At 28.9% G+C, this 14267-nt stretch overlaps 1 protein-coding gene and 1 long non-coding RNA gene across 3 annotated transcripts; one reads left to right on the forward strand and one right to left on the reverse strand.

Annotated features, from left to right (window-relative positions):
* Positions 3192–6610, forward strand: LOC107644833 (F-box/kelch-repeat protein At3g23880-like). 2 transcript variants are annotated; one of them, XM_016348772.2, is made up of 3 exons: positions 3192–4138; positions 5370–5456; positions 6504–6610. In XM_016348772.2, exon 1 carries the CDS (start codon positions 3302–3304, stop codon positions 3968–3970), a length of 669 nt encoding a protein of 222 aa, XP_016204258.1. In that variant the 5' UTR covers positions 3192–3301; the 3' UTR covers positions 3971–4138; positions 5370–5456; positions 6504–6610. The 2 variants fall into 2 exon arrangements, with proteins under 2 accessions (XP_016204258.1, XP_016204256.1); XM_016348770.2 differs by lacking the exon at positions 6504–6610 and having other exon boundaries at positions 5370–5669.
* LOC110262680 lies at positions 5428–10196 on the reverse strand. The gene is made up of 2 exons (XR_002347602.1): positions 9780–10196; positions 5428–6639 (listed from the first exon to the last, which is right to left on the reverse strand). It is a non-coding gene; the product is annotated as an uncharacterized LOC110262680 (long non-coding RNA).

Raw genomic sequence — 14267 nt, forward strand, 5'->3', positions numbered from 1 at the left:
TTAAAATATTTATTTATCAAATTAAAATACTAAAACACTAATTTAAATAATAACATATAATTTAAAATTCTATTTTTTTTAAGTTTTATATTTTAAAAAAATTAAATAATCTTTTTCTTAACAATACAATTGAAATATCTTTTTATCTACATATATCACTAAATGATCATTTAAAAATTTATATCCCATACAATTAGGTCTTGATGATATTCATAGTTCAAAAAATTCTTTCAATTAATGCAGTTGTCATAGAAAAACTAAAACTAAATTCAAAAGAAGAAACATCGATGGATCAATAATATTTTTTCAAGTTGATTTCTAAAAAAGAATATTAATCTCATTTAAATTTAAAAATTGATCATTATAACACATTCAATATGAAATTCTCAAATTGAATATCAAGTTTCGAAAATTGAGTAATACTAGAGTGAGACCCGCGCAATGTGCGGAGAGGTAGATTATTTATACTATATAGTATATTTTAATAAATGTTATATTAAAAATATTTTAGAGAACATATTATAAATAGATTTTAAATTTATTTATTTTTAAAAAAGACATAGGTTATTTATATTAGAATTATACAAAACTGCATTTTTATTTTTTTTTCATTTTTGATTTGCATTAATGGCTACACTTTGTCTTTTCTTGTGGTTTTTTGTTTGTAAATAATTAAAAAAAATAAATGAATGAGAATGAAAAACATATAAAAATGTTAATTAAATTTAGGAAATTTTTGACAATTAGTATGAGAGATTAAGAAATGAAGAGTAGTAAAAGTCTTAACATGTATAAGTTGTAGAATTTGAATATTTGTAACTGAAATTTTTTATAATTATTATTATTATGACACTTTTAATGTATATTTATTATATTTAATTAGTACTTGATGTTTCAATTGAATAATAATAGATAAGAGTTTTTTTGTTTTAATTTTTTTAAAATATTTTACTAAATAGTAATTGGTTGATTTTCATCTTTTGCCAAGTCATTAGAATTGCTGATGTGATATCATTAGCAAAAAAAAGATGACTTAAACTCATTGTGGAGAGAGTTGGTATCAGCTTTTATATATTATAAAGATTATCTTTCAAATTAAATTTTAAATATTATTTTTTGTTTGAAAACAGAACCGGACCGGCCGGTTCAACCGGATTAACTGAGAATCGGTCACCTAGTCAATCCGGATAAAGTCAGAAACTGCTTGACAAAAAACCGGTCGAACCGGCGGTTTACCAGTAAACCGGTAGAACCGTCCGGTTTTTAGCGGGTTTTTGGTTTAAAAATATAACCCTAAACGGCGTCGTTTTGTATCTACCCCTCTCTCTTCTCTCTCACTCTCACATTCACCAGAATCCCTAATTTAACCAACTAACCCTATCACAGCCCCCAGCCGCCGCCACTCTTCTCTTCCTCATCGTCTCTGTGCTCGTCGCGAAGCCCCACCAGCCACCGTCACCCCCAGCCGCCGCCATTGTTCTCCTCCTCACCGTCTTTGTGCTCGTCGTGAAGCCCGCTTCTGTGATCATCGTCGTTGGCAGTGACAGAGGGTGCCGTCGTCGTCATCCTCCTCGATCCTCTTCTCCTCTACGTCACGAGAACGGTTGCTCATTCCTCTTCAAGCGCGTCCTCTCCTCTACGTCACGAGAACAGTTGCTCAATCCTCTTCAAGCGCGTCCTCTCCTCTGTGGAATCTCTGCTTGGTTCCTCGTCGTCGCAGACTGATCCTCTTCTGAGCTCACTGTCACCGTCGTTCCTCCCTTGCCGTGTCTCCAGTAAGTCGCTGCTTCTTTAGTTTCGATTTCTAAGATTCTGGCTTCTGAGTTTGATTTTTTGTACTAGATTCTGAGTTGGGATTGTATTCTGAGTTGTATTGTTGCTTAATGTGATTCTGAATTTAATTTGGATTGTTTCACTTGGTTTTTCTGTTTCTGGATTTGGAGATTGAGTTGTCTGTATTATGAGTTTTTGTTGAAAAGCATTGAATTTGTTGAACCTAGTTAGGGTTTGGTTAGTTATAAGAGGCTTGTTGCACAATAAAAAATTTCATCAATGTGTTATTCAATTGAATTGTATATTGGCAACCCAAAAAGAGATAATTGAATTGTATAAGAGAATAATTAGCCTTGGCTTGACAATGTTGCCTGCAAGATCACTTCTTTGATGCAGCAATAGCCAGTAAAGTCCTAATCCTCACAAACTGAAGTTAAGGTTTCCTCCAAATCTATCCAATATTTATTCTTGAGCAAAGCCTGGAATAGGACGATAGGAATAATAGCCTACCTCAGGGTTGTTGTCTGGAACTGGATCATGGCTTGAGTCTGGAGAGGGAGAAGCGTTGGTTTACTGATCTCTTTTAGGTCCTGGCTAAGCTTCAACAAGATCTGGTGTTAGACGAAGTTTCTTTTTGGTATACACTAATTTTTAGCAGTTTGAGTGGAAATTCTGCCTCAGATAGTTGTTTTAAAGTCATCAATAAATTTAACTCAATCAATAAACTTTTCATCTTCAATTTTATTATATCTTAAATTTTTAATATACTAATGGATATATTATAGTAACATGTATTATTCCCCAATGGTCATAATCATAATAATATATTCTTTAAAGAACAATATTTAAAATTGTGAAATTATGAACCTCTAGTGTCTTTAATGTATCGAGTGTGTGTATCGAGTGTGTGTTTTTAAGAAAACTACTAATGTTTAATTTTGAAGTATAACACCAGTCTCATGTTGAAGTATAAATTTAAAATTATTTTCATATTAAATATTTTTTTACTTAAAAATTAATGAATTTAAATATGTAAAATTATATATTAAATTTGTAATAATTTTATTTAATATTTAATTAAACTGGTTGAATCCCAGTTGAACCTCGGTCGAACCACTGAACCAGTGAACCAGTTGCTTTACCGGTTCATTGATCGGTCCGGTTCTCGCAACCTTGATTATAACACATTCAATATGAAATTCTCAAATTGAATATCAAGTTTCGAAAATTGAGTAAAACTAGAGTGAGACCCGCGCAATGCGCGGAGAGGTAGATTTTTTATATTATATAGTATATTTTAATAAATGTGATATTAAAAATATTTTAGAGAACATATTATAAATAGATTTTGAATTTATTTATTTTTAAAAAAGACATAGGTTATTTATATTAGAGTTATACAAAACTGCATTTTTATGTGGCCCTTGCTCTTGACCACCCCAAGACCGATATTTGGGATACCTGGGTGCGTTTATTGAACCCTCTCACAGGGTGTATTTCAGAGAACTCGCCGTGCTTACGTGTCAATATGGACAATGTTCTTGGATTTGGGTATGATGAGTCAAGTGATAGTTACAAGGTACTGGCTATCATTTGGGATTCTTCTGGAACATTGATTACGCAAGTTTATAGCTTTGGTGGCAGTTCATGGAAGAGGATCAAAAGTTTTCCTGCTTTTCCGTTTTCTTCTGAAGATAATGGCTCCTTCATCGGTGGCACTCTTAATTGGATAGCTCTCCGTACCCCGCATGGAGGTCGTTATGATTGGAATGCTGTTACACTTGATATGTTAACGCTTGTTTCTTTTGACCTGAAATCGGATACAAGTAAAGAGATTCCGCTTCCAAAGGGTATCGATGAGATCCCCAGTGAAGAGCAAACTCTGGGAGTTTGGGGAAATAGCCTGTATCTTCTTCATGATTACCAGAACACTCATTTTATTGCATGGCAAATGAAGGAGTTTGGAGATGAAAATTCTTGGACTCAATTGCTAAAGATTAGTTTTCACCATCTCGGTGTTGAATGGCTATTTCCAGGATTTGTATTTGAGAATGGAAATGTCTTCATGTTGAGAGGCAGCCATGGTTCTGAGGCAGTTTTTTATGACCGAAGAGATAATAGTGTTAAACGCGTTAATATCAACAATCTTGACTTCGATGCATTTGATTATGTTGAGAGCTTGGTTCAGCTTTGTTAAAATTTGGTTCCTATTCAAAGTTTTGCTTCTGCAGCATTTTGTTCTGTCAGCAAAGTTCAGGTCATTGTGATTATTTTGGGTGATTCCTTACTTTGGCTACTTCTTGTTGTTGGATCCAAATTTGTAGACGGATCACTTTTATTTTGGCTGCAAACTTTATATATACAGGTGCATAAAATTCTAACATCCTTATCATGACTACTTGTTGCATAAGTTTATTAATTTTTGCTAATTGTTAGATGAAGTTTAAAGACAAATGAAGTTGCGTTGATTTTTTCATTAGTAAGAATCTAGAACATGATTTTCGCGACCATCCCATTGTAAAAGTAATGAAATTTTCACTTTATTTAGTTAGTGGTTACTTTATCTTTTCATGACATATGTTTTGTATGGTGAACTAGCTTGATGGCAAGCTGAAATCTTATTTATAGTAGTCATGGGATTGGATTGTACTAATAGGAATGAATAATATAAAGATGGAAATAAATTATGACATCCTCTTACCCTGCCAAAAGTACCCTAAGTATGCCCTATCTATGATGTAGATGCTCTATTTATGATGTATATACCTTCATTAGTTTTTTTCCGTGGAAATTATGTGGCTATGTGAAGGTGGTTTTGATCCTGTGTATCTCCATTTCCAATAGTGTTGGAACCAAAAAACTTACCTGTCAGAGTATTGTTTTTAGTTCTTTTTTTCTTCGGAGTAAATTTGTCATGCAGCATATGATTTCTTGGATCTTTAGATACATGTCTAATAGGATAGCAACTAAAATAAGATTGCTTTCTTAGATTGTTACATACATGTCTAATAGGATGGTAACTATGTGTATTCTGAATTTTGTTGCTGTGAGATAGTTAATACGAAGAAAAGATGATGAAGTATTGACTAATGAGAGAATTTTTTGCCACTAGAAAAGTTAGATGTACTTAAGATCTTAAAATGATGTTGTAGAGGGATGGTTGGGAGGGGAGGGGTATCATAACAAAAACTTAATGAGGGAGCTGCTTTTAGTGTTCTATTGCTGTTTTGTCAACAAAATTATCAAGTCCAAGAATTACATATCACATTAGCAGCTGAAAATTTGTTTCAATGCACTAGAAAATATGCTGCTAAAAGTCACAATTGACATTGAACTGTAAAATGATAAGTTTGATGCATTATGTCACAATAAGTTTCAATGCTAAAAGTCAATTGACATTATGTCTTTTTTTAAAATCCTTCTTTCTCTCTCTTTGTTTAAACTTTATTCCAACAAATTTGGATCAATATTTATTTATTAGTAGCTTGCAAAACTTTCATTGTGGAAGAAGTGAATGGAAAAATAAGCGCGTATATGCAAGTTACTAAATTACGGACTTAGTTGTCAATGGAAATATAAACAATTTCTATCTGCAGGGTCTGGAAAATGTGACACCAATGGTTACAAAGATAGACCAGAAGAGTGCAATAGAGCTTGAATCATATGGCTTGGGTACAAGAATGGTAATTCCTACTAGTAGTAGTTATAGTGATTAGATCTTAGCATGTTGCAACCGTAATGTTGAGAACTTTAGATGATACAACATGTGTAGCATGTTATTGCAAGCATAGGAATGTAAGCAGTGAAGATTAAGAACCAAAATTTTATAGAACTAGAAGCAGTTATTAGGTGATATATATGTGTGGTAATTCCTTTGCCAATGTTATTAGTTCCTTTAAAATATTTACTTGTTTTCATGATTTCCATGGGTGCTATCATATCTTATGGTCAACTAGACATTTTATGACAATATCTTGTTATATTGAAGATCAAGAGCAATATTTTCAATCTTAGTAATGATGTTTCTGTATGACGAGATATCCAGTGTCGTATGTGCAAAAGATTATGGTCAATCCTTGGTTCTGGCTTGCAATTAAGTTGCTTGTCAACGGTTGACTTCTATGAATTCTTCTGAAATCATGCAAGTGGTTTTAAACCCCTGCATTTCATTTATGCATACAGAAGATCAGGGTGCCCTAAATACTTTTGGTGTTCCCTTAGTTTGACTAACTGTTGTTCCTGTTTATTCATCATGCTAATTTTGGTTCTAAATATGTTGTTTGGTGAATTTATTTTGAATTTATTCAAGATAATGTCATGAAAAAGTGAGCTAGTATTTGCAAATTATAATATAATGAAGTTAGTTGTAAGTTAGGATATTGACACTGAATCTGTTTTTGATGTGAATTGCAATATTAACACCCAATATGTTTATCTGTTTAGGGTTTATTGCATTATTGTGGTAGATAGTAGAGTATGATTTAACTTTTTAAAATTTCAACCCTGTTAAAATTTAATTCCTCTTCAGAGTTATGCTTCTGCAGTTTTTTGTTCTTTAAGTTATTTTAAATGCTTGCCATTTCATGTAGGCGTAGGAAAAAGTTCAGGTCATTGTGATTATTTTGGGTGTTTCCTTATTATTGTTGGATCACAGATTACTTCAATTTTGGGTGTTTCCTCATTTTGTTCTGTAATGTTTGAAGTAATCTTATTTATTAATTTGCACGCAGATCACTTTAATTATGGGTAAAACTTTTTATATACACTAGTGGAAATGATCTTATCCAACAACACCTGAACAGAAGCAGAGAGTAATGCCCCTCCCCCAATAGCAGCAGCCATATTTTCTTTGGTTTAAATAAGACCCTACAGTTACCAGTAAATTACAGTATTAGTTTACAAGAGAAGTAGTGTGTAAATAAGGATTAATAGCACACAAATTTTTCACAAACAAGTTTCTTAGTATTTGATGGATTAACAATTATACTTTAATCGGTTAATGATGATTATTCTTAAGTAATTAGTAACAAGTTAGAACAAAAGAATAGGATAAAATAGAGAGCCATGAGGACCAAAATTTGGTTTATTGATTCTATCAGCAGATGTTATTCCAGTCTCTCCTTCTAATTTTGGAAGAGAGAAAAAGAGAGAGAGCTGAATTCTTACCTTAGAAGTAGAATTTAATGAGAACTAGAATGAGACCCGCGCGCGGGACGATAAATTAATATGTATAAGTTGTATGTATAAGTTGTAGAATTTGAATATTTGTAACTGAAATTTTTTATAATAATTATTATTATGACACTTTTAATATATGTTTATTGCATTTAATTAGTACTTGATGATTCAATTGAATAATAATAGATAAGAATTTTTTGTTTTAATTTTTTTAAAACATTTTACTAAATAGTGATTGGTTGATTTTCATCTTTTGCCAAGTCATTAAAATTGTTGATGTGATATCATTAGCAAAGAAAAGATGGCTTAAACTCATTGTGGAGAAAGTTAGTATCAGCTTTTATATATTATAAATAGATAGATAGATTTGGCAAGATTTGAGTGGTGGATTCTAAAATTTTGCCAAGTAAGGATGATGTTGACATAGCGTTAGTAGAAGAAGAGAAATAACTTAGAAGTAATGTGGGTAAACCTAATTTTGGTTGAGACTGTTGGACAGAACCGTTTAAAAAAGAGGAATACATAAACCTGCGCTACTTGCAATGAGTTCACATTTAAAATGTTATTATTTTAACAAATAAATAGGGCTATTGAAAATGATATTGAACAACAGAATGAAAAGAGTAAACGGCAAAGTTGAAAATATTTGGGACGAATTTCCTACGTTGGCGGCGTCGAATGGTGACGTTGGTCTGAGACCCATAATCGAGCTCCGACAGAAAAATCGCAACAGGAGAAATGGAGTTTAAAATGGAGTTTGCCCTGGTTTCTGCAGTTTATGCAATGCGGCTCCGTCGGATATGGACATCGTGATAGACAATTTGTTTTGAGGAAAAAACAATGGCTCATGAGACCAGAAGAGGATGGAGGAAATAGGATTTTGGTACGGATTTTGGTACGGATAGGTGCCAAGAAGAAGAGGGTTTCGAGAAGTATGATAAAGATAATAAGCTCTTTGGTTTTTAGAGGTTTTTTTGGGTAAATGTTAATTTGTGTTTTTGTTGTTTTAGAAATAAGGATTGATTTGGAAAAAGTTAAGTTGTTGGTTTTTATTGTGTTTTTTAGTTGTTTTTTATGTTTTTTTTTTATTTGAAAATAAAAGTTGATTTGGCAAGATTTGAGTGGTGGATTCTAAAATTTTGCCAAGTAAGAGATGGTGCTGACATGACGTTAGTAGAAGAAGAGAAATAACTTAGAAGTAATGTGGATAAACCTATGTACCTACTTTTATATATTAAGAATAGATTTTATTGTGAAGTCAAAATCAATAATTTAATAGAAACAAATAAATATCATTAATATATACTATTCAAAAAAATTTTAAATTATAGTGGGACACTTGCCCCCATATTCTTATATGTAGAACCGTCCCTAATGGTGATGCTAGAAGATTCAATGAGTTATAAGGTGCCAATCAAAGGAGGCATATTCTGCTTCTATCTCATGAAATTGAGGGATAAGCTTCAAAAGGGTATTAATCAAAGAAGCTTCAATGGTACATCGCATGAAGTTGAACATTCTAAAAGGATACATAGAAAACTACTGAGTGATAACCAAGTAAAATTGATACAAAATAAGAAAATTTTGTGTTCCAGACAGGTATTGATTTAATTTACTTATTTATCAATCTATCATCTATGATAAATAATCTGAATTCATTATAGAAAAATGATGATAACAAAACTATCATCATAAATACGCCAAATTCATACGGCACAATATAGTGGTAATGTTTCTAAAACCACAAATTCAAACAGTAATTATATTAATCAAATTAAAACACAATATTCAAGCAATTAAACAAGCACAAAGACACAAATGAAGAAAAATTATAAAATTATACTGAACTAATGAAGCAATTAAACATATTATCAATTTAAATAGTGAGAACAAAAAGAGTGTACATTTTCACTTCAAACAAACGCAGAAACACAAATCAAATCATAGACAAAAGGAAAATAAAAACAAAAAGAGATGGATCAAAGTAAAAAAAAATGCGCATAAGAGTTACTTGCTACAATGAATTGTTAGAGAGGGGAGCGAGGGTTGGGTGTTATTATTATTATGGAAAAGTCTAGGGGCAAGCTTGTGTTGTCTTTTAGGAGGACATTGCACTTTAAATTCTTATGAACTTTGACAGGAAAACATTGTTAAGAGTATGCTTTGTAATCAGGTGTTGACTAGACAACCTAGTAATTAGGAATTTAGGATATGCTTTTTTTAGGTGAATTTAACTTTCCATTGGTAGTTTTAGGAATTTGTTGTTTTTGTCATGGAGCTTCAGATGTAGTAGCATCCTAAAGGCTTTGATTTAGATCGATACTTCTATCTTTGAATTGCTTCTAATCTATACTATTAACTACATACATTTCCAGATGCATATACATACACATATATTAACTCATACATGTTTCACAAATAAATGAATGAATCTGATATTGGCGAGTTTGCTGCTTCAATTCGTAGATGGAGACCCCGGAACCATACAAAGGTAAGGGTATCAAATATGCTGATGAAATTATAAGGAGAAAAGAAGGAAAAGCAGGAAAGAAGAAGTAACTTTGGCTTCACTTTTCATTTTTTTTCATTTATCTCCCGTTGATTTTCTTGTTTGTTAGTAATGGAAAATACAAAAAGTTCCAAGCCAAAAAATTCATATCGATTATTAAGCTAGAATCACATCTCTCCCTATGATCTTTTAATCATAGCCAACATTATTATAATGTTGTTAGTGTTGTAAGTATGAGAAGTGTTGAAGTTAATCCCACATCAAAGAAAGCATGAAAGAGTGAGGAGTTTATAAGATGAGAGACCCATTAACTTATTACCTTAAGGTTTTGAGTTGGATGTGGTGTCTTCTCAACTTATCTTCTTGCACTTGATTCTTCTTTGAAAGGTAATGGGTTTGAGTCTTGGAGTTAAGAAGAAAAAAAGAGAGATTAAATTTTAGTTGGGTATCTTAAAAGTTTATTTTCATGGGATGAATTGCTTCAAATTGTTCTTAAGGTATACCTTTGAGCTCATAAGAAATTTATAGAAGTATTTATAAATCATCTACACTACCAGAAAACTTGTATATTGAATTCAAATTATGACAATATGAGTAAAAGATCAAACTTTGTGAATAACTTAGGCTAGAAGGTTTGCCTTTTAAGTTTTAACAATTCTTTTAGAAAAGTTATCTAACACATGAGTATAGTTTTACATCTTCCCATTCATATTTTATTCTTAAAAAATGTTATATGCAAGTAAAAGCCAATGCAACTACCAAATCTTTCATTATATTTTATTTTTTTAATATATATTCTATATAAATAATTGATTTAATAGTTAATTTTTAGTATATACATAACATATTTGTTTATTCTTTTTATAATTTAAGCTCAAATTATAATATTTCAAATCAAACTTATTGTCCAATTTATGACGTAAAGGTTTTTTTAGGAAATTATTCTCCTAAACACATTAGCATCTTTATATTATACATTAGACATGATCATTCTTCTGATTATGTATGTTTGTTTACTTGACTATTAGTTTATGTTTATTGGCTGATCTGTTTCTTGTGGTTGATTTGGTCCTTGATGGCAATGCCGAAGGGGATTAAATTTAATCACTTGACATTAGTACTCTGTACTCCCTAAAAAGGTTGAATTATTTATTACTGATCTAAAAAAAATGATCATTCTTCTGATTTACTCCTCATCAAGTGCCTTATTGTATAAGTCATACCTACTTAAAAAAATTGGTGCTTGAAAAATGTTAACAGGTAGTACTTTCATAATTCTGTATGATTATAAATACTATAACTCAAATTATAGAGCACGTTATTTATTTATTACTTCTTGTATTAGTTATTCATAAATTTCTATATTAATGAAAAAATGGTTTCTACTTTCTAATACCATGCCAACACAATTTATTTCTTAAAGTGATTAAGACAATTTATCATAGTATCACTGGAAGTACTAATATAACCCTAAAGCACAAGGTATCCATTAACTATTGAACTGTGTAATTATTAATTAAATACAAATAGAGTACAAACTACAAAGACCAAAAATAAATAAATAAAATAAAAGTAGAGTACTACTATGATAAAAAAAAAGTTCAACTATTAGACTTTATTTATTTTCTAGAACTAGAATTGAATATTGTATTTGATAATTTAAAATTAGAATTAAGATTTTAGTTACAGAATACAAAATTTTAGTCTTTTTAATTTTTTTAAAAAAATAAAAATACGAAATTAAAATTTTTAAGAATAAAAACTAAAATTTTCATAATTTTTTAAATATTTTTATTTAATTTTTTAAATTTTAAATTTATATTTTAATTTTAAACTTAATTTAGTCTTTATATTTTAATTTCTATCTCCCGTCTTAGTATCGTTCTAAATGCAGCTTTAGAAATTTAACTCCACCGACAAATTGATCTCATCTTTCTTTGATCTCAACTTGTACTTCTATTTTTGTTTTTTCTTTCTTTCTATGGGTCAGGATACATCAACTTGTGTTCTATCAAACTAATCTTTTAATTATTTTTTTGTCAAGAAAAAGGACCTATATTGCAGGGCCACCATGGTCCTCTACCTAAGATAGCGATTTAGGTATAATATTTTGTTAATACCAAAAAAAAAATTATAATATTTGGTGAATAGTATTTTTAATAAAAAATAAATATTATTATTTTTACAATAAAAAATAAGACACCATATGAAATATATGAACCCTAAAAATTAGTTATAATTTCTTTTATCTAGTTTTATTTTTCACCAAAAATTTTCATGTTTTATCATATAAAAATATTTAAGTTGTTTGTCTAAATGTCAAACATATTTTAAATACAATATTTATTTAATATTTATCTGACATATGTATTTTTTGTATTTAATTATATTTTAATAAAAAATAAAAAATATTTTTAAAACATATTTAAAAGTATCTAAATAACATCACACATTTAATCTTATTCTTGATTTATATTTTTAAAATGAATATAAAAATAATATACATGAAAGTTGTGACTTGTGAATCATGCATGGAAAAATAAGTTTCTTATTATTATTACAATTACAATATTTTCCTTTAGATCTGAAAAGACTCTAGCCTTTTCAACAAGTGGTGAACCCCATGATTAATAATTGAAGCTCATCCACAAAGATACTTTATCTACAATTATCAATTGATGGACTTTATATTAAAGTACTTTAAAAATAATGCTACTATTTAATTCTTTATGCTAATAGAATTTTCTTTTTCGTGAACTTTATTTTAAAGTACAAAGTTATTCAATGCAAAGTGTAATACTGATCTGCTCATATTATTTTTAATTAAGGAAAATTGAGTTTGTTCGATCTTCCATATATATTACGAAAAATTATACCAACAAAAAAATTGAAAAAAATATTTCAAAAGATAAAAATAAAGATGGTGTGTCATGTGTGGGTTGATTACATTTATTTAAAGGTACCATATATTTTGTTTTAGAAAATATATACTTTGGTTAAATAACCTATAATAATAATATTAATTCTGTAAATTAGATAATTATTAGAACATAAAAGNCAAAAACTGCAACACTAATTATAAGTTTGGTAAATCGCTTGCTTAAGAGTTAGGTCTAGGGAAGAAACTTTTGCACATACATTGTGAATTTAAATATGTTTATTGAGATTCTTAATTATGTTATTTTTTTTTTGTTATTACATTTCTCAATGTCGAAATTATATGAATAAATCTATATTCCCATTCTGATCATATACGTTGAAAGGGATTTTGTTTCCATATTAATACTGCTATATAAATAACAGAAAATTTTAGGAGATCAGTATTTTTTATCAAATTTGGTCAATATAAATGTTAAATTATTTTTAATAATAATTTATGTGTGTAAATTTTGATAAATATAAATATAAATTATATTGATTTATGTGTATAAAATTTAATAAATATATACATAAGTTAGTATAAATAAAAGATGATATTAGGATACAAAATAATCAATTTCATTAAGTTAAAACTTGTATGTTATTCTTAGAGTAAGTTAAAAACCACCGGAATAAAATATTAGCAATAATAATTTAAAATACCAAACTTTGACTTTTCTGCAATATTATCAAATTGTAATAATTTTATCTAGGATTTATTAGAGCCCTAGCTAGGATAACTTTTTAGAATCACACTACTATGATCCAACAAAGTCAAACATCCAAAATGAACTGGCTAGAGTTGGGTTGTTAAGTATTTTTTACTCGACATTTATTTTAAATCCAACTTGGAGATATTTGAATTCATTGTTTCTTCACTTCACCCTAACGCTATATGACACTCTTGACTAGTCAATAATCCATACAAAAGAGCATCATAAAATAAGAAAATTTTTAAGTGTACTAGTAATACTAGTGTATCATTAATTTTTAATTGTTAATTTTAATTATAAAAAAAATATATAATATATATAATTAAGATCAACAGCTAAAAATCACTGATATATCGATATAACGGTATACTTGAAAATCTTCCCATAAAATATAGTATTTAGGCATGATTTTCTTTGCCTATTAGTATTGAAGTTAAGTCTAGCGATAGATAAACAAACGGACAAGGTTTTTTTAATTCACAGTAAATAATACTCTTTTCTTGTTTAAAAGATAAATTATTTTTTGACAATATGAAAATTTATAATAAGTCCCTAATTATCCAGGTAACTAATTTAAGCAGTCTATATAAATAGTAATTTACTAATGTGTCAGGAGATGTTTAGACTAATAATAAATATTGTTTAAACTATTTACTTAAATAATTAAGTATTGATTAAAATTTTTTAATTATGGAAGATACTTCATTTTTCGGACAAATATTCAGAATTTGAGAAGATATTTATTCTTTAATTTATTTATGAGAGTCTTCAAATTTGAAGACATGTTAAAGGCAAATAGTATCAGAATATTTGAACTAAACAAGTATTGCCTGTGTCTCATGTGATTGTAAGAATAATAAATATATACAAGAAAATTAAAAAAAATTGGAATAAATAAACCATAAATTTTAAAATATGTTGATAAAAATATCTTAAAAATTTGATAAAATATCTAACCATTAATTCGTTTCATTTTTTTTACAGTAAATACTTACATGTTATTTTTTTGGTGTACAAATACTTACATCTTATATTCTTATTATTCACTGGCCGATAGTTCTTATAAATAATGTGAAAGATTATAATGTGTTTATAATACGAGTAGAAATAATAAAATAATTTTAATATCTATTTTATATTTAAAATTTTATTCAAATAATATATATTAAATACAA

Source organism: Arachis ipaensis, chromosome B05, assembly GCF_000816755.2.
Source record: "Arachis ipaensis cultivar K30076 chromosome B05, Araip1.1, whole genome shotgun sequence".
NCBI lineage: Eukaryota > Viridiplantae > Streptophyta > Magnoliopsida > Fabales > Fabaceae > Arachis > Arachis ipaensis.